This window comes from Mustela nivalis, assembly GCF_964662115.1.
Source record: "Mustela nivalis genome assembly, chromosome: 1".
Taxonomy (NCBI): domain Eukaryota; kingdom Metazoa; phylum Chordata; class Mammalia; order Carnivora; family Mustelidae; genus Mustela; species Mustela nivalis.
The window spans coordinates 74,525,883-74,547,544 of record NC_139020.1 but is presented as its reverse complement, the minus strand read 5'-3'; the positions used below and the strand labels follow the sequence as shown (position 1 = coordinate 74,547,544).

At 36.0% G+C, this 21,662-nt stretch overlaps 1 protein-coding gene across 9 annotated transcripts in view; it reads right to left on the bottom strand.

Moving 5' to 3' along the window:
* The window catches only part of RNF13 (ring finger protein 13), a 199,343-nt gene that overhangs the window by 85,740 nt on the left and 91,941 nt on the right, over nucleotides 1–21,662 (bottom strand). Inside the window, exon 1 of one of the 9 annotated variants that reach the window (XM_082682220.1) lies at nucleotides 2,977–3,011. The exons of 7 other annotated variants lie outside the window; for them this stretch is intronic. Coding sequence is in view for 1 of the 2 variants with exons in the window: in XM_082682216.1 (XP_082538342.1) it covers nucleotides 2,977–2,997 (21 nt within the window). In the remaining variant the exon portion in view is untranslated. Of the gene's footprint in view, nucleotides 1–2,976; nucleotides 3,012–21,662 lie in introns of those variants that run through there. One more of the 9 variants, XM_082682216.1, reaches the window with a different exon arrangement.

The window sequence follows — 21,662 nt, the reverse complement described above, 5'->3', positions numbered from 1 at the left end:
CTGATGTCACTACATAGATTTCTAACAGCTTCATTTTTTTTTTTTTTTTTTTTTTTTTTTTGGTCAGAGAGAGTGAGCACAGGCAGACAGAGTGGCAGGCAGAGGCAGAGGGAGAAGCAGGCTTCCTGCTGAGCAAGGAGCCCGATGTGGGACTCGATCCCTGGAAGCTGGGATCATGACCTGAGCTGAAGGCAGCTGCTTAACCAACTGAGCCACCCAGGCGTCCCTAACAGCTTCATTTTGCCTAATTTCACAATTGACACAAACAAAACCATATAGTATAGTAAGTGGTCTTTTAGACTTCTCTCTCTCAATGCTGTATCTGTGAGATTCATCCCTACTGTTGAGCAACTATACTTGGAGGATATTTTACTGCCATTTCTATATAGTATTACATTGTGTGACTATGCCAAAATTTATTCTACTGCTGATGAGCATGAAGGTAATTTCTAGTTAGGAGCTATTACAAATAAGGGTGTTATAAACATTTCATAGACATTAACACATACACATCTGTTAAGTATGTACATAAAAATAGAACCATAGGATATCAAGCTGGGGTATCGAGCTTTAGTAAATACTGCCAAGCTTTCCAAAGCAGTTTGGATCACCACTTTTTAACTGAAATATTCAAAAAAACCTAAACATATTCATGCTGAATATAATTTTGCTTTAATGGTTCAGAAGGTATTTAGAACTATAATATTTTAGGATAAACATTATGGAAAAATTAATTTTGTTGATAAATTATACTGGTTAATAAGTGCATAATAGGTAGAAAATTTGATAAAGTGGTTTTGTTTCAAAGATTATTTCAGGCTGAAAAGCAACTTAGCCTTCCTTCCCTTCAGTCTGCACTTAATGTTAAACTATATAAATAGTAAAATTAAGGTGTGCGTGGATGGCTCAGTCAGTTAAGCAGCTGCCTTCGGCTCAGGTCATGATCTCAGGGCCCTGAGATCAAGCCTCCATCTGGCTCCCTGCTCAGCAGAGAGTCTGCTTCTCCCTCTCCTTCTGTTGCTCTCCCTGCTTGTGCATGCCTGCACACATGCTCTCTGTTGAGTAAAAAAATAAAATCTTTAAAAAAAAAGTAAAATTAAGAAAAGTATATGCAATTATAATGTCAACAAAAATATTAAAAGGCAGCACTACATCTTTCCCTTTGTAGGAGTATAAAAGTTAAAAGCAGAACAAGAGAAAGAGGTGAGTTATAGTGTTAGTATCTAAAATTGTAAATTAACTAATTAACTGCAGTAACAGCAAGCAGTTAACATTTGTTGAGCCATGGCACTCAAAACTGTGTGTCAGGCACTATGCTCTTTCAATGCTCTAATTCAGTTAATCCATGGAATAACCCAAGGAAGTAACTACTGTTACTATCCTTATTTTGAAGATGAGGAAATGAAGTCTCAAAAAGGTTGGGTAACTTGCCCAAGGTTACATTCACAGCAGGCATGCAATCCCAGGAAGTCTGACTCCAGAACCTATGTTCTGAACCATGATGTTATAGTACCTCCATTAAGATGACAAAACAAAATAAAACCCAACTAGGTGAAAACCAAAATGGGCAACAAAAAGAAGAATGAACATTAATAAAAACGAACAAGCCAAAATGTTAGTCTAAAAGGCGATTAAGGCTGATTCCAATATCTGATATAAATATTTCAAACAAAGATGTCAAAGGAAACTGTCGTAATTTTTACATTCCAGCACAGACCAAAGATTTACACTGATCAGACTTTATAGCTAACATTTTCCTAATCTGAGACAGATGAATTTATTTATATCAACAACCTTCTATGGTTTTAAAAATATCCACTGTTCTTTTCCCTAACTTTTTGTCAGATCATTTTGCCAAAATTTACTCATAATTTTCACATACAGAACACATTTAATTCCTTTTTCACAAATAGTTGGAAATTATGCTCTTCTTATACAGTAAAAATATCCTTTAACCACTACTCATTTTATTTTAAGTTCTTTTAACACTATGCTCCGAATATACTGGTCTCATTTCATAAGGGCTAATTGTAAGAGGATGAATAAGACTGAGTTCTTTCCAATATTAATTATTTGGCTACGGACTAACAGATCCAATAAGAGAAAAGAATAAACAACATGCAGTTCAACTGCATAGAACAGAGCAAATCATTCAAACTATAGGAGGCAGAGACAGAAAAAGTGGCATTTGACTTGGTTCTTAAGTTTTACAATATTTTAATCTGGGGCCAAAACCCAAACATACCCAAACATAAATGATCTGATCAGTATATCAACAGATAGCCAGGACTGGATCTTGGAATACCAAGGTTATCAGTGGAAAACCTGTGAAATCTGAAAGAAGTGTGTACTCTATTTAATATATAAATTTTAATTTCTCAGATTTGATAAAGGCACCAGGGTTATATAAAAAGGTTAACATTAAAAGAAACTGAGTAAAGAGTATATGGAAACTCTCTGCACTATTTTTTGCAGCTTTTCTATGTCTAAGTTCATTTCAAAAAACAATTTTATTAAATTTATTAATTTTTTAATAAACATATAATGTATTTTTATCCCCAGGGGTACAGGTCTGTGAATCGCCACGTTTACACATTTCACAGCACTCACCATAGCACATACCCTCCCCAATGTCTGTAACCCCACCACCCTCTCCCGTCCCCCCTCCTCCAGCAACCCTCAGTCCACTTATTTTTAAAAAAAAATTTTTGATAAATCAAACACATCAACATCAAGAAGGTAACAAAAAGAACTATCACGTTTTAACCTGCTCTTGACAGTGCACTTCTACTAATACACTCTGATATACTGATGTTTCTGGCAAACACACTACAGTTGTTTCAACAAATTTTTGACATATGCTGCTACTAAGCTATTTTTCGCCTTTTTTAAGTACCTATTTTTTAGGACTCAAGGACAAAACATTAGTATTTTAACCATTGCAAGCTTCATGCCATTTGCAAATTTGAGTCATACCTTCCATGTCTTTCTGCACATCACTGAAGAAAGCACTGAATAAGACAGAAATTTGAGGGTTATATACTAATTAAGAGTTAAACCCTTAACTAAATTATAAGAAAAGATTGTTTAAAAAAACACACAAATCTAGATATTACATTTGTGGCATTTTTTAAATCAGTAATCAATTATCTTTCATCTCAAAAGTTGTATCTTCCCTTATGTATACTCTTAGAATTCTCCCAAGTAACTTTTTTGGTTATATATTTTACCAATGAGTTAGATTTTAGATCTTAATATCTGATTTAAGGATGTCACAAAAATACAATAAACCCATAAATAACTGAAAACATTAAATACTTAAAAGTGCTAAGTCAGCAAATACTATTTAGACCAACTATATAATTTTTAAAACATATTGTTTCTGAAAAAGTTCAGAAATTATTAAAAACAAAATTAGGCTCATATCAATAGTCTACGAATGTCAAACCTTTAAATAAGGTCCCAGACTATTATATTTATTAATTGCACTGAGATTAAAAACAAAAAAGAAAAGCATAAAAATTTATAAAATGTTAATACACAGTTCTAAAATCACCCACCTTGAGAATTTACCCAAGTAAGAATTTTTGAATGATTTGTTTTAAAAAGATTTTATAATTAGCCTATATCAATTACCTACTAAGATGCTAAAATGAACTACTTCCTAGCCATGACAGAGTAACAGGGACTAGTTTTATCTTCTTGGTTTAAATAACTAGAAAATTAAACAGAGTATGAAACATCAGCTTTCAAAGAATGGATAACAGCACAAAACAGCAACTGCTAAGAAGAAATAAATAATTGCAATAACCCCTGCAAATACCTCAGCTCACTGCCTCAGAACAGGGCAGGAGAATCCAGAGTCTGTTGGTCTCAATAAGTTGAGGAGACAGAGTTCAGAGCATGGGGAGGCCAACGCAGCAAAGATTTTCTGTGGCACCATACTGGGGAAAAGGGAGCTACAAAGAAAGAGTTCTAGATACATGCAGAGGTATCCACTCAAGTCCTTGGCTGAGTAGTAATCTGCATTTTTGTGGGAAGGAGCTACCCAAAACTGAGAAAGAAAGGAGTAAACAGAACAATCCCTGGAGCCTACACAGATCTGGGAATTATCAGCCAGAGTGGGAAAACTCTCTAATACAGAATACCAAATAGAGTCCTCAGAAAACTACGGTCTCAGATGGGCCAAATGAGCCCTAAACATTTGAAATTAATGAAAATAAAAACACAACTTATCAAATTTGTGAGACACAACTAACATAGCACTTAGAGGGAAATTTATAGCACTAAATATTTATATTAGAAAAGAGGAAAAGGTCTCAAACCAATGGCCTCAATTTTCACCTAAAGAAACTAGGAGGGGCACCTGGGTGGCTCAGTGGGTTAAAGCCTCTGCCTTTGGCTCAGGTCATGATCTCAGGATCCTGGGATCGAGCCCCATATTGGGCTCTCTGCTCAGCGGGGAGCCTGCTTCCTCCTCTCTCTCTGACTGCCTCTCTGTCTCTGTCAAGTAAATAAATAAAACCTTAAAAAAAAAAAAAGAAAGAAAGAAAAGGAACTAGGAAAAGTGGGGCAAAGCAAACAAAACCCAAAATAAGAGAAATAAGTAATAAATAACGCTATTTTCTTTACCCTAATGCTTTGGATATAAATTACTGTAGACAAGTGGACCGCCTTAAGTTGAATAACTCGCCCAGTGACAGAACCATAATTTGAAGCCTTGTAATGCTGACCCCAAAGCTATGTTCTTCCCATTTTAGCACAGTACTCATAGGGATTAAACCAGCACTAATTTTCAGGTTTCTGTTTTGTCAGCCTAGCACTCTAATAATTTTGGCATTGTGCTAATATAATCATCACTTTTATGGCAAAAGTTCAGATGCACTTATTATTAAAATTACTAGCAGTCTAGGTTATCTTTTTTCTTCTCCTTCTTATACCTACTATCCTATTATCCCTTCTTTCATTGTATTATGTAGAAGTTTTGATACGTGGTTTATAGACAACTGGTTTTTCAACTCATTTGCCGCTGTTGAAATTAACTATCATAACTAAGTTGAAGTCCTAGAACACACAGACAGCTTTATGCTCACAACTGAGGATCACAAATCACAGGCATTATCATCCTGTTTTAGAGTATACTTAATTAAGCTTCAAAGAAGACAACACAGCCAAGATTCAGCTGCTAACTAATGGTGCTGTGAGTCACACTGACTCAAATGTTTCCTTTCTTAAAAACACATTGTCTTTCAAATTTAATATAAACACAAAAAGAAGATGATTTCAGTGAGATCAGTGAAACTAAAGATTACTCTCTAATACTATTTTGTTCCTTAATTAACTTTTCACTTTAACTCCAGTATAATTAACATAGTGTTAATTATAACATATAATATAAATACACATATTATTTATATTATAACATACAGTGTTATATTAGTTTCAGGCACACAATATAGTGATTCAATAATTCTATACATTACTCAGTGCTCATCGTGCTAAGTGTACTCTTTAATCCCCATCACCTATTTCACCCACCCACCCCCTTCCCCGCTGGTAACCATCTGTTTGTTCTCTATAGTTTAGAGTCTGTTTCTTGGTTTGCCTCTCTTTTTCTTCTTTATCTTTGCATGCTTGTTTTGTTGGTTTTTTTTTTTTTAAAGATTTTATTTATCAGAGAGAGAGCATGCAGAGGGAGGAGCAGAGGGAGAGGAAGTTAATGTCCAGCAGACGCCATGCCGAACACAGAGCCCAACTCCAGTCTCAATCCCATGACCCTAAGATTCATGACCTGAGCCAAAATCAAGAGCCAGATATTCAACCAACTGAGCCACCTAGGTGCTCCTCTTCTATTTGTTTCTTTAATTCCATATTTGAGTGAAATCATATGGTATTTGTCTTTCTCTCATTTATACTTTAAATTAGCATTATACTTTCTAGCTCCATCCTTGTTGCAAATGGCAAATTTCATTCTTTTTCATGGCTTTTTTATTCCATTGTATATATACACCACATCTTCTTTATCCAGTCATCTAGTGCGGACACTTGGTCTGCTCCCATAATTTAGCTATTGTAAATAATGCTACAATAAACATAGGGGTGCATATATCCCTTTGAATTAGTGTTTTTGTATTTGGGGGGCAAACAGCCAGTAGTGCAATTACTGGATCAAAGGGTAGTTCTATTTTTATTATTTCTATTATTATGATGATATTTGTGCTAAACAAATACACTTGGTAAGAAAAAAGAGCTCACAACTTAAAGTGAATTATAAGGTGTCAAAAAGGAAATTAATATCATCAAACCAAAGATATTTCTATGTGTGTGTTATATATAAAATATACATATATATTATATATAAAATCAGTCAGTAAAATTTTTACCTTCTTTCAATACATATTCTAATAAACTTACTCAAGAAAAAATTCCTTGGTGGAGAACCTGGGTGGCTCAGCCAGTTGAGCATCTGACTCTTGATTTCAGCTCAGGTCATCATCCCAAGAATCCTGGGACCAAGCCCCATGTTGAGGTCCCTGCTTAGTGGGGAACCTCTTGTCTCCTCCTGCCCATCCCCCCACTTGTGCACCCTTTCTAAAATAAATAAATAAATCTTTAAAGATAAATAAATCTTTTTTTTTTAAAGATTTTATTTATTTATTTGACAGATAGAGATCACAAGTAGGCAGAGAGGCAGGCAGAGAGAGACGGAGAAGCAGGCTCCCCGCTGAGTCGAGAGCCTGATGTGGGACTTGATACCAGGACCCTGGGATCATGACCTGAGCTGAAGGCTTTAACCCACTGAACCACCCAGGCACCCAAAAGATAAATAAATCTTTAAAGAAAAAAAAGATCCCTTGCTTTATTCAAGGATTCATTTTCAGATTCCATTACAGAGCAAATTCTCTTAGCATCTACAGTATTATTATGCCAAAAACTGCAAATAGAATATGTTCACTTTGGAAGAGGAAATTTTAGGGAATAGTGGTTAGGCCAAAATAGTATTAAATAAAAAGTAAGAAATAATCATAAGCTGTTGTGGTTCAAGTTAGGCTCCCCCTGATGCCAAATAACTGTTGACAGTTTTGCATCTCTAATATGTAAGAGGCACTGATCATTATAAATACTCCTCAACGAGACATATAAGACAAGCTAGTCATCAAGGTGTGAAGGTGACCCCAAGACATTGGTATATCTCCAATATACTTCCTACTTGTCAGGGAGCAAAATAAATCCTAACGTTGGAATTTTCACCCTCAAGTTTTTTTCTACAGAGCTTCTGAAGGCAAGCAGAAAACAGATGGCATAAATCACCCTAGAAACAGAAAACATCAGGCTACCAGATTCTTAAATATGGTTTTTCATGTTCACTGAAGGAACACTAATGAACCCCTGAGATTGCAAACTTCTCAATATATATATGGTCATTTTGGTTATTTCCTATTTCACAATTTTTTCCCAACAGGTCAACCTGAAACATTAATTGCCATTTTGATTCTTTATTTTATTGATAAACTGGTTCACTGAACAAATTTGTTGAATCCTTACTATAATTCAGGTACAGCCAGAGAGAAAGATTCTGCCTTCAAGAAATTTACATTCTAGGGGCGCCTGGGTGGCTCAGTGGGTTAAAGCCTCTGCCTTCTGCTCAGGTCATGACCCCAGGGTCCTGGGATCGAGCCCCACATCCAGCTCTCTGCTCAGCGGGGAGCATGCTTCCCTTCCTCTCTCTCTCTCTCTCTGCCTGCCTCTCCGCCTACTTTTGATCTCTGTCAAATAAATAAATAAAATCTTAAAAAAAAAAGAAAGAAATTTACATTCTATGCCAAACACTATACTACAACAGAAATGAGTATGATAAAGTGCTTGTTGCTTGTGAGGACCTCTACTATAACATATTTCTTCCTGATTTTATATTTATCAACTTTTCAATCTGTAAATTCTGGATATATCTCTTATATCTATTCATATTGGTAAAATTGCTCAGACAGGACTGAGAAAATACTCCCACAAAATTGCCATCATTTTAAATACACATACACCCCCAATATTTAATATAAAAACTGAGTAACTACCAACTATAAATCATATAAATAAGTCTTAAATTAGAAGTCCTCTTAATATTTAAATAGTACCTCTATAAAAACAGAGGATATATAAGAATATCCTTATTATCAAAGAGATTACTTCCAAAGTCTAGGAGAAACTGTTCCTTTAAAACAACTGCTCAATTAAGCCAAGAATGGTAGTTATTAAGTTGATGAGAAATTTATCCTAAGGAGAGCTAAAGTAAGAAAAAAGTTTGTGGGCATCTGAGCCACAACCCACTTCCCCGACACTATTAGGTCAGTAATATGGAAGCTCCACTCTGTACTGCCAGGGCAAAGACCACATGGCTCCTTCTCCCCTTAGTTCCCAGCTAAGGAATATGGTATCTCAGCAGGAAGGGAAGGTCACCATTTATTATCCTCTCCAGCTCCAAACTGCAAAGGCTAAATTCCTGGTGAATGTGGCAAAGTATACAAAACCAAGAACACTGGGGCCCTGGTCACCTTCACCTTAGCTCACCTTCAGGACAAAGGATCCATGCTGAGAGGGGCAAAGAGATCAGAGACAACTATCCCCAACCAGCACAGAGCTTAGCGGGGGATCACCGAAAAATGAAAATGTGACTTGTGCTAGGCAATCATTCAGGAGATACACAGATATTAGTAGTAAAGAAACAAACACAGGAAACAGTAAATACACAGTCATTTCTTAGATTAGAAAGAAAGCCAGTGAGGCTGATGAATTCTGAATGGAGCCAATTCCCGATCAGAGGCTTAGAAAGCTGGCCCAGTAAAAGAGGCAGTTGGTGAGAAAAAAGACCTCCAAAACTCTTCCTAAAGAAATTGACTTTATTTGAAACAGAGTGTGGGAGGGCACACCTGGGTGGCTCAGTAGGTTAAACATCTACTTTCAGCTCAGGTCATGATCTCAGGGTCCTGGGATCGAAGCCGGCATTGGGCTCTCTGCTCAGCAGGGAGTCTGCTTCCCTCTCTCTCTGCTTGCTGCTCTGCCTACTTGTGATCTTCCTCTGTCAAATAAATAAAATCTTTTAGACTTTCTTTTCTTTGTAAGGCAGGATGATATTCTTATGCATATACCACATTTTGTTTATCCACTCATCTATTGATGGATACTTCAGTTGTTTCTACTTTCCGGCTATTGTGAATAATGCTGTTATGAACATGGGTGTACAAATATCTGTTCAAGTTCTTGCTTTCATTTCTTTTGAGTATTCACCCAGAAGTAGGATTGCTAAACCATATGGTAATTCTATATTTAATTTTTTGATGAATTGTCATACTGTTTTTCACAGTGGTTCTTCCATTTTAAGTTCCCACGAGCTATGCACAAGAGTTCCAATTTCTTCACATCCTTGGCCACATTTATTATTTTCCTTTTGATTATAGTCATCCTAACATAACACAATACAGTTTTGATTTACATTTCCCTCTAAGTATTAATGATGCTCAGTATCTTTTCATGAGCTTGTTGGCCACTGTTTATCTTCTTTGGAGAAATGTTTATCCAAGTCCTGGGTGCATTTTAAAATCAGGTTAACTTATTTTTATTGAGTTCTAGGAGTTCCTTATGTATTCTGGATATCAGACATATAATTGAAAAATATTTTCCCTCATTCCATGAGCTGTCTTTAGGGTCTTTCGCCCTTTAATGCAAAAAGGTTTTAATTTTGATGAAGTCCAATCATCTATTTTTTTCTTTTGTTGCCTGTGCTTTTAATGCCCAAGAAAACATTGCCAAATCCAATGTTATAAAGCTTTTCCCTTATGTTTTCATATAAGAGTTTTACATATTACCTATTACATTCAGGTCTTTGACTCAAATGTAAGGTCTTTGAGTTAATCTTTTATATGGCAATTTTATTCTTTTGCATGTGGATATCCAGTTTTCCCAGTACATCAGTCAAAAGAATTATCCTTTCTTTGAATGGTTTTGGTAGCCTTGTCAAAATCATTTGACTTGTATGTGTTTATTTCTGAGCTATGCTATTTTATGGGTCTTTGAGTCCGTGTTTATGTCAGCATCATACTATTTTGGTTACTGTAGTTTTGTACTGTTTTAATTATTTTATTTTTGAAAGAGAGAGCAAGCATGCAGGGGGTAGGGAGGGGCAGAGAGAGAGGGAGAGAGAGATTGAATCTTAAGCTGTGTGTGCAGCCCAGCGTGCAGGGCTCAGTAACACAGCCCTGAGATCATAATCTGAACTGAAATCAAGAGTCAGATTCTTTAACCAACTCAGCCTCCGAGGCTCCCTGCTTTGTAGTAAGTTTTAAATTCAGGAAGTACGAGAGTTTTGACTTTGCTCTTTTTCAATATTATTTTGACTATTAGAGGTCCCTTGAGATTCCATATAGATAATAGGATGGATTTTTCTATTTCTGCAAAAACCGTCATTGGGATTTTGATAGGGATTGTATCAAATTTATAGATTGCTTTGGGCAGTACTGACATCTTAACTATATTGTCTATCAATCCATGATAGGATTGACATCCTTAGGATGTTTGTGTCTTTTAATTTCAGCAACGTTTGGAAGTTTATTTTTTTTTAGTTTGTTGGGTGTTTTTATCATGAAAGGGTGTTGGATTTTGTCAAACGTGTTTTCAACACGAATTGAGATGACTGTAAGATTTTTTCCTCCCTACATTCTGTTAATGTATATTGTTTGCTTTTTATATATATATATATATATATATATATATATATACAATTACATATATTTGCATATATATGTGCATATGTATGTATGTATATGTAGACACAGTTGTGTGTGTGTATATATATATATATACACACATAATAAACTATGTGTACACACACACACACACAAAACACAATTATATTACACTGAACCATACTCCCATTCCTAACACTCCAATTTTTAAGGTTGCTACCCAAGGGACCAGCCCCCAAACTGCCTATCTCTGAAAGCCAGCAGGGCGTATGTTCATGAGTCCCACACACCATAACAAAACCAGATGCACGCCGCCTGGCTCTCATCTAGGACTCAGTACAGAAGGAGCAAGCAAATACCCATCTCCCAGTCATTCTCTGGAAAAGGATTGACTATATACTGTACAAGAGGGTCCAACTTTTCATTCTGGCTCACTCCAACAATTAAACCAAGTCTCTAGCTTCTCTCTAGAAGAAGTGTGTCCACACATCTAACATCCCAATTTTTATGGCTGCCACATAAGGCTTAGCATTTACAAATCCTATAGGACCATATTCAACAAAAAAGCAGTTTTTAACAGGTATGGAAACAATCACTATCCACTATTTCCCCCCAGGGCTTAGCACAGAGGATGCAAGCAAAAATACCCATCCCTGTCTTTCTCTAGAAGAGCTGTGACTATATACTTTTCTAGCTGATGCTTGAGGTTCTGCCTTGTAATCAGCCTCCATGTGGGAACTAAGATCCCCCTAGAAGCCTAAAAGATCTGGTGGGCACATCCTCTGCTGTCCACTGTCAGCTCACTTGAACAGTAAAACCAGCCTCCAGCTTCTCCCTGAAAGGACCTTGTCCACACAACTAGCACTCCAAGTGTCACCCCAGTGACTAACTTCCAAATCACCTAACTCTGGGATCTGGGATACCACAGGGCTTGGTATCTCTTGAGTATCCTGGAACATACAAAACAATGACGACTCTAACTTGGAAACACAAGCATATCCAGTGACTACTCTCTCTAGCTCACCAGGTTAAGTAACCAGAAACACCCACCTTGACAGGAACAGGAACTAAACTGCATATATAATATCCTGATTTCCCAGCTGCTGCCTTCAAGTTGAATTTCCAATTAGCATGCACTAGAGAGCCATATTAAAGTAAGTAGATGGCAATAACTGGCAACTCAAATCCACAAGAATAGAGAACCAGAAATAATAAGTAAGAATGCTAACATAAAACATTACAAATATATACTTATTCTCCTTTCTTTTCTCAAGTTCATTAGTACATATGAAATTATATGAAGCAATAGTTAAAACAATGTATCATTGAGCTTATAACATATAATATACATAAAAGTAATATAAAAGAGAAAAAAATAGAGCTATATTGTAATCATGTTTCTATATCTTACTGAAACTGGCCTAGTATTCATCTGAAGTAGATTCTAATCATTAAAGATATATATGGTAAGCCCTAGCAACCACCAAAAGAATAATACAAAATAATATAGTGGGGAAAAAAATCAATAATGAATTAAAATGATACACTAGAAAATATTAACTTACTGCAAAGGAAAGCAATAAAAGAAAAAATAGACATGAAACACAGAAAACAGAAAATAAAATGGCTCCAACATCAAGAATAACATTCATGTGAATGAATTAAATAATTTATTCAAAATTATTGTCAAAATGGATTTTTTTTATTTTTTTTAAATATTTCATTTATTTATTTGATAGAGATCACAAGTATGCAGAGAAGCAGGCAGAGAGAAATGAAGAGAAACAGGCTCCCTGCTGAGCAGAGAGCCCGATGCAGGGCTTGATCCCAGGACCCTGGCATCATGACCTGAGCTGAAGGCAAAGGCTTTAACCCACTGAACCACCCAGGTGCCCCTCAAAATGGATTTTAAAACTGAAGTTCCAACTGTGTGCCATATACGGAAACACAAATTATAAAGGGTTTAAATGTAAAAGGATGAAAAAGATAAATAAACAGCTACCATATGAAAGCTGGAATGATTATACTAATACAAACAAAATAAGTTTTAAATTAAAAATACATTATGAGAAATATACAAGAACATTTTGTAATGATATAAAGGTCAAGACACCAGAAAGATATAACTACTATAAACATACAGGCACCAAACAACAGAGTCCCGCATTACATAGTAAAAAAAAAACTAACAAAATTGAAAAGGGAAACAGGTAATTCAACAATTATATTGGAGACTTCAATATCTTACTCTCAATACACAGAACTTGTAAGATCAATCAGGAAACAGAAGACCTGAACAACACTATAAGACCACTAAAGCTAAAAGACATCTATTGAACATCTCATCCAACAACAAAGTATACATTCTTTTCAATTGCACAGGGAACATTTTCCAACACAGATCATATGTGAGACCATAAAACAATGCTCAATAACTTTTAAGTACTAAATCATCCAAAGTACATTCTATGACCACACTGAAGTAAAATTGGAAATCAAAATTTGAAGAAACTCAGAAATAAGTACAAAATAAACAACACATTCCTAAATAAGCAATGAATCAAATAATTCACAAAAGAAATTACAAAAATTATTTTGAAAATGAAAAAAGAGAAACAACATATCATAACTAAGGGGAAACAGTTAAAACAATGCTTAACAGAAATTTATGCCTATGTTAAAAAGAAGAAAAATGTCAAATCAATAACCTTTTCACTTTAAGACACTTGAAAAAGAAGAGCAAACTAATCCTAAAGCAAATCCTGCTCTTGGGGGACCAGGGTGGCTCAGGCAGTTAAGCAACCAGCTCTTGATTCCATTTCAGATCATAATCTCAGGGTCCTGGGATCAAGTTCCACATCTGGCTCTGTGCTCATCGTGAAGACTATCTCCCTCTCCCTCTGCCCTTCCCCCCGCTTACACACACACACTGTCTATATGTCTGTCTCTCTCTCATGAATAAATAAATTAAAAAAAAAAAAAGGCTGGGGATATCTGGGTAGTACAATCTGTTAAGTGACTGACTCTTCGTTTTGGCTCAGGTCATAATCTCATGGTTCATGAGATCAAGCCCCACACTCATTCTCTCCCTCTCCCTCTGGATCCTCCCCGACTCTCACATATACTCTCTAAATAAATAGATCTAAAAAAAAAAAAGTCTGCTCTTGACAATTCTATTAAGAAATATCCTAAATGGGATTATTTAAGAATATCTGATAAAAGTATTTACCTTTTCCTAACTATTTTAGACATTCATTGCTTCATGTCAAAGAAACATTTCAAATTTCAAAATAAAAAAATATTCAATTAAAAAAAATGTCCTGCAGTGCTAGCCAGGCGATTAAGCCAAAAAAAAGAAGAAGAAGAAGGTAGAAAGGGAAAAGAAAGGAAGGAAAAAAGAGGAAAGATAAAAAACATTCAAATTGGAAAGGAAGAAGTAATACTGTCTCTATTTGATCTGCAGAGGACATGAGTTTATACAGCTGACTCTTGAACAACACGGGCTTGAACTGCACAAGCCCACTTACACATGAATTTTTTTTTGGATACAGTATGGTACTATAAACATATTTTCCCTTCCTTAGAATTTTTCCTAATAACATTTTCTATTCCTTATCTTACTTTAATGTGTATTGTGTTAAATATTTACTGCATATATTTTTATGTATATGTATGTATATGTATGTGTATGTATGTTCATGTATATGTGTATGTATATTTTATGTATATGTATGTATACATATGTATATGAATGTAATGCATATAACATACAAAACATGTGTTGATAAACTGTTTATATCACTGAGGCTTTTCGGGTCAACAGTATCAGTAATTAAGTTTTTGGAGAGTCAAAAGTTATACATAGTTTTTTTTTTTTTTTTTTAATTAATTTTTTATTTTCAGCATAACAGTATTCATTATTTTTCACCACACCCAGTGCTCCATGCAATTCGTGCCCTTAATAATACCCACCACCTAGTACCCCAACCTCCCACCCCCCACCCCTTCAAAACCCTCAGATTGTTTTTCAGAGTCCATAGTCTCTCATGGTTCACCTCCCCTTCCAATTTCCCCCAACTCCCTTCTCCTCTCTAACTCCCCATGTCCTCCATGCTATTTGTTATGCTCCACAAATCCATCCACAGATGAATGGATCAAGAAGATGTGGTATACATAGTTTTTTGACCATGTGGGGGTCAATGCCTCTAAACGCACATTGTTCAAAGGTCAATTGTATACAGAAAACCCTAAGGAACCCACTAAAAAAAATTAGAATAAAAAAGTTCAGCAAAATTGCATGATATAAGATTAATGTACAAAAATCAACTATTTCTATAATGCTTCCAATGAGCTATCTGACTAGCAAACTGGGAAAACAATACAATCTTTTGATACAATAGTATCAAAAGCAGGAATAAGTTTCTTAAAAGTGTAAGACTTGTACAGTAAAGGCTACGACACTTTGTTAAAAGAAATTAAAGAACTCCTAAATAAATGGAAAGATGGTCTATTTTCATAGATAAGAAGATTTAATAGTGTAAAGAGAGTAATACTCCCTAAATTAATTTACAATTTTGATGCAATCTATATAAAACCCTAGCTGGATTTTTTTGTTTACTTTTATTTTTTATTTTTATTTTTTTGCAGAAATCAACAAAGTGATCCTAAAGTTTAAATGGAAATCCAAGGTATCCTAAACAGCCAAAATAATCTAGAAGAGAAAAACAAAATTGGAGGACACACACTTCCATTTTTACAAGTTACTATACAGCTATAGTAATCCAAACAGTATGGTGCTGGTGTACAGATAAATCAATGGAGCAGAATAATAAATTCTAGAAATAAACTTTCATATTTATGGTTGACTTTTTTTTTTTTTTTTTAAACAACGGTGCCATGACAACATAGTGAAGAAAGAATAGCTTTTCAGCAACTGGTTGTGAGAAAACTGGATTATCCATAGGCAAAAGAATTGTATTGAGCCTCTACCTCACATTAAATAGAAAAATTAACTCAAAATAAAGACCTAAATCTGAGAACTAAATCAAAATAATCCTAGAACACATAAATTTTCATGACTGTGGATTAGGCATTGATTTCTTATATATGATACAGAAAGCATAAACAAAAGGAGAAACTATAGATTAACTGGACTTAATCAAAATTAAAACCTTTTGCACTTCACAGAGCATCATCCAAAAAATGAAAAGAAAAGGCCAAGAATGGGAAGAAGTATTTACAAATCATATATCTGACAAGGGGCTTTTATCCAAATACATAAAGAAATCTTATAACTCAATAATAAAAATTCATAGACTCTAATTTTAAAATGACCAAAGGCAGAGTTAAGATGGCAGAGGAGTAGGAGGACCCTGAGCTTGTCTCATCCCTGGAACACAGATAGTTACCAACTATTCTGAACGCCCAAAAAGTCAAATGGAGTTCTAAGAGAATAAAAACTCCAACTCCTCAAGCAGAAAAGCAGCCACCTTTTGGAAGGTAGGAGGGGTGGAAGTTCGCTTGGAGAAGACAGTTATAGATGCCGCAACAAGGAAGGAGCCTGCTTACTAAAGCTATCACAGAGTATTAGGAAGGGCAGAGTGCAAAAATCTAAACTTTTAAGTTTGTTATTGTGGGGGACATGCCTGGAGTAAAGGTGCTCAGATGACAAAGAGGGGCAGAATCGAGGAGTGACAAGGTGGTCTGAGGATCCCTGATTTGCAGGAAGGGGCACCAAGTTGCCGCACTGTTCCAGTAATCGGAGCCAGGAAGCCGGCAGAGTGCAGCAGATCCTGGTGAGGGCTTTTTGCCATAAACCACATACCGCCGCTGGTCATGCAACTACCTTCCTGGGACCGACTACAAGCACAAGACCCTGCCCTGGAGGAACAGGGCAGGTCTGCCCTCCGGCATCTGTGAAATTTGCAGTTTTGAAACTTACTCACATACCTGAGCTAAAAAAAGGTTGCACTAGGGCAGGGTAAATACAGGGTTCAGATGGAAAGTGGGAGAAACAATGATTGCTTTCCTGTGAGGGTTCACTAAAGAGTAGGGGCAAATGTTCAGCTCCCTGGTTAAAGAGCTGGACACAGCCATTTTCATCCTGCGCATGAGAACTAAAAGTCATCAGGGAGCAAAACAGCCCCACCTAGTGGAGGCCAAGCCACATACACCAAACCCCGCCCACCTGAGCACTGGAGATGCATTTGCTCTGAAATAAGACAGCCTGAGAATCAGTGTGGCTGACCTCTCCCCCAGAAGACCAGCACAAACAACTAGCATACACCAAGTTTATTAAACACTGAGTACTGCAAAGCTCAGCTCTAGGGGAAATAGAATCAAGTTCCTTTTTTACTTTTATTCTTTATTTTTGATTTTTATTATTGTTTCACTGTTCTTCTATTTTCCAATTCCTTTAACTTTTTAAAATTTTTATATATATAATTTTCAGATATATTTTTTATTTTTGTCTACTTTCATTTTATTTTATTTTTTATTTTGTGATCTAGATTCTTTTAACAAGCAGACCAAAACACACCCAGGATTTAGGGGAGGTTTTTGGTTATCTTGTTTTATATTTTTGTTTTTCTTTTTTTTTTTTTTCTTTGTTTTGTGCTTTGTTTTTGTTTGTTGTTCTTTTTTCTCTTTCTTCATTTCTTTTCTGGACAAAACAACAGACTGAGAAATTCACTCCAAAGAAAGAACATGAGGTAGAACTCAGGTCCAGGGATTTAATCAATACAGATATAGGTAAGATGTCTGAACCAGAATTTAAAACAACATTTATAAGAATATTAGCTGGGCTTGAAAAAGCATAGAAGACATTAGCTAATCCCTTACTACAAGCACTAAAATCTAGTCAGGCCAAAATTAAAAATACTATAACCAAGATGCTAAAACAAATGGAGACCACAAAAAGGAGGATGGATGAAAGAGAGGAGCAAATCAGTGATACAGAAGATAAAACTACAGAAAATAATGCAGCTAAAAAGAAGAGGAAAAGAAAAGTAATGGACTGTGAAGGCAGACTTCAAGAACTCAGTGACTTAGTAAAATGTAATAACATGCAAATCATATGAGTCTCTGAAGATAAAGACAGAGATAAAGGGGCAGAAGATTTATTTGGACAAATTATAGCTGAAAACTTCCCTAATCTGGGGAAGGACACAGACATCAAATCCAAGAAGCACAGAGAAATCCAGTTAAATTCAATAAAAGCCAGCCATGGCAAAGGCATAGCATAGTCAAATTCACAGAATAAACCAGGAAGGAAAGAATCCTGAAAGCAGCAAGGAGAAAAGGTACTTAACCTACTAGGGAAGACAGATCAGGTCTGCAGCAGATCTGTCCACAGAGAATTGGCAGGTCAGAAAGGAGTGGAAAAAAATGTTCAACATGATGAATGGGAGAAACATGCAGCCAAGAATTTTTTTTTTTTTTAAGATTTTTTTTTTCTTTGAGAGAGAGAGCATGAGAAGTGAGAGGATCAGAAGGAGAAGCAGACTCCCCGAAGATCAAAGAGCCTGATGCAGGACTTGATCCTGGGACTCCAGGATCATGACCTGAGCCAAAGGCAGTCGCTTAACCAAGTGAATGAGCCATCCAGGAGCCTCCCCCTGCCCTTTTTTTCCTCAGCCAAAAATTCTTTATCCAGCAAGGCAGTAATTCAGAACAGAAGGAGAGATAAAGAGTTTTCTGGACAAACAAAAACAAAAGGAGTTTGTGACCACTAAACCAGCCCTGGAAGACAGTTTAAGGGAAATTCTTCAAGGGGAGAAAAAAAAGACTAAAAGCAACAAAGACTAGAAAGGGCCAGAGAAAAATCACCAGAAACACTAACTCTAGGTACACAATGGCCCTAAACCCATCTCTCTCAATAATCACTCTGAATATAAATGGACTAAATGCTTCTATCAAAAGGCAAAGGGTATCAGAATGGATAAAAAATAAGATCCATCTATACACCGTGCTGCCTACAAGAGATTCATTTTAGACCTAAACACAGAAGATGCTGCATATTGAAAGTGAGGGGATGAAAATCTACCTATCATGATAACAGATGTCAAAAGAAAGCCAGAGTAGCCATACTTGTAATAGACAAGCAAGATTTTAAAACAAAGATTATAACAAGAGACAAAGAAGGGCATTATATCATAATTAAGGGATCTATCCATCAAGAAGATCTAACAATTGGGCACCTGGGTGGCTCAGTTGGTTAGGCATCTGCCTTTGGCTCAGGTCATGATCTCAGGGTCCTGGGATGAAGCCCCACATCGGGCTCCCTGCTCAGCCAGGAGTTTCCTTCTGCCCCTCCCCACTGCTCATGCATGCCTGCTAATAAATAAAATCTTTTTTAGAAAAATTTTTTTAAAAATTATTTATTTATTTTTTTAAAGATTTTATTTATTTATTTGACAGGCAGAGATCACAAGCAGGCAGAGGCAGGCAGAGAGAGGGGGGAAAGCAGGCTCCCGCTGAGCACAGAGCCTGATGTGGGGCTCAATCCCAGAACCCTGGGATCACCACCCGAGCCGAAGGCAGAGGCTCCAACCCACTGAGCCACCCAGGTGCCCCAAGAAAAATTAAAAAATTTTTAAAAGAAGATCTAATAATTTTAAGTATCTATCCCTGAAATAGGGATATATAGCACCAAGATATATAAATCAATTTATATCACTTGGTGATAGCACCAAGATATATAAATCAATTAATAACAAACATAAGGAAACTCATTGATGATAATACCATAACAGCAGAGGACTTTAACACTCCACTTATAGCAATGGACAGATCATCTAAGCAGGAAATCCACAAGGATGTCTTCTTACCATTACTATTTAACATAGTATTGGTAGTCTTAGCCTCAGCAGAGAACAAAAAGAAATAAAAGACATCCAAATTGGCAAAGAAGAAGTCAAACTTTCATTATTTTGCAGACAACATGATACTCTATGTAGAAAACCCAAAAGACTCCCCCCCAAAATTGCTAAAACTCATACATGAATTCAGCAGTCACAGAATATAAAATCAATGTGCAGAAACCTGTTGCATTTCTATACAACAATAATGAAACTGCAGAAAAATAAATCAAGGAATTGATCCCATTTGTGATTGTATCAAAAATAGTAAGATACCTAGGACTAAATATAATGAAAGAAGTGAAAGATCTACACTCTGTAAACTGTAGATCTACACTCTGTAAACACTTATGAAAGAAATTAAAGAGGACACAAAGAAATGGAAAAGCATTCCATGCTCATGGGCTGGAAGAACAAATATTATTAAAATGCCTATACTACCCAAAGCAATCCACACATTTTATGCAATCCCCATCAAAATACCACTAGCATTTTTCACAGAGCTAGAACAAACAATCCTAAAATTTGTACAGAACCACAAAATCATTTGACCTGAATAGTCAAAGCAATTCTGAAAAAGAAAAACAAAACTGGAAGCACCACAATTCCAGAACACAAGCTATATTACAAAGTTGTAGTGATAAAGACAGTATGGAACTGGCACAAAACAAGCACATAGATCAATGGAAAAGAATAAAAAACCCACAAATGGACCCACAATTATATGGTCAACCAATCTTTGACAAATCAGGAAAGATTATCCAATGAAAAAAAAGACAGTCTCTTCAACAAATGGTGTTGGGAAAACTGGACAGCAACATGCAAAAAAATGAAACAGGACCACTTTCGTAAACCATACACACACAAAAAAATGAATCCAAACAAATGAAAGATCTGAATGTGAGACAGAAAACCATCAAATTCTCAGAGGAGAACACAGGCAGTATTCCCTCTGACTTCAGTCATAGCAACTTCTTACTAGATACATCTCCTGAAGCACGGGAAATAAAAGCAAAAATGAACTACTGGGATTTCATAAAGATAAAAAGTTTCTTCACAGCAAAGAAAATCAACAAAACTAAAAGACAGCCTAAGGAATGGGAGAAGATATTTGTAAATAACATATCTGATAAAGGGTCAGTATCCAAAATCTATATAGAACTTACCAAACTCAAAACCCCAAAACAAAACAAACAGCCCAGTTAAAAAAATGGGCAGAAGATATGGGTGCCTGGGTGGTTCAGTGGGTTAGGCCTTTGCCTTTGGCTCAAGTCATGATCTCAGAGTCCTGGGATCAAGGCCCACATTGGGCCTTGACACACTCTCTCTGTGTGTCAAATAAATAAATTAAAAAAAAAAATAAAAGAAATGGGCAGAAGACATGATTAGACGCTTTCAAAAAAAAAAAAATCCAGATAGCCAACAAAACACATGAAAAGATGCTCAACATCACTCATCATTAGGGAAACACAAATCGAAACCACAATGAGAGGCTACCTCATCACTGTCAGGATGGCTAAAATTAACAGGTCAGGAAATAAGAGATGTTGGTGAGGATGCAAAGGAGAACCCTCTTACACTGTTGATGGGAATGGGAACTGGTGCAGCAACTCTGGAGAACAGTATCCTCAAAATGTTAATTTAGAACTACTCTATGATCCAGCAATTGTGCTACTATGTATTTACCCAAAGGATACAAAAATACAGAATCCAAGGGATACATGCAACCTGATCTATAGCAGCATTACCAACAATAGCCAAACCATGGAGAGAAACCAACTGTACACCAACTGATGAATGGATAAAGAAGATGTGGTATAAATCTACAATGGAATATTACTCAGTCATAAAAAAGAATGAGATCTTGCCATTTGCAATGACGTGGATAGAGCTATAGAGTATTACACTAAGTGAATTAAGTCAGTCAGAGAAAGACAAATTCTACATGATCTCTCTCATATGTAAAATTTAAGAAAGAAAAGAGATGAACATATGGGAAGGGGGAAAAAAGGACAGAGGGAAACTAGCCATAAGAGACTCTTACCAATAGAGAATAAACATGGAGGTT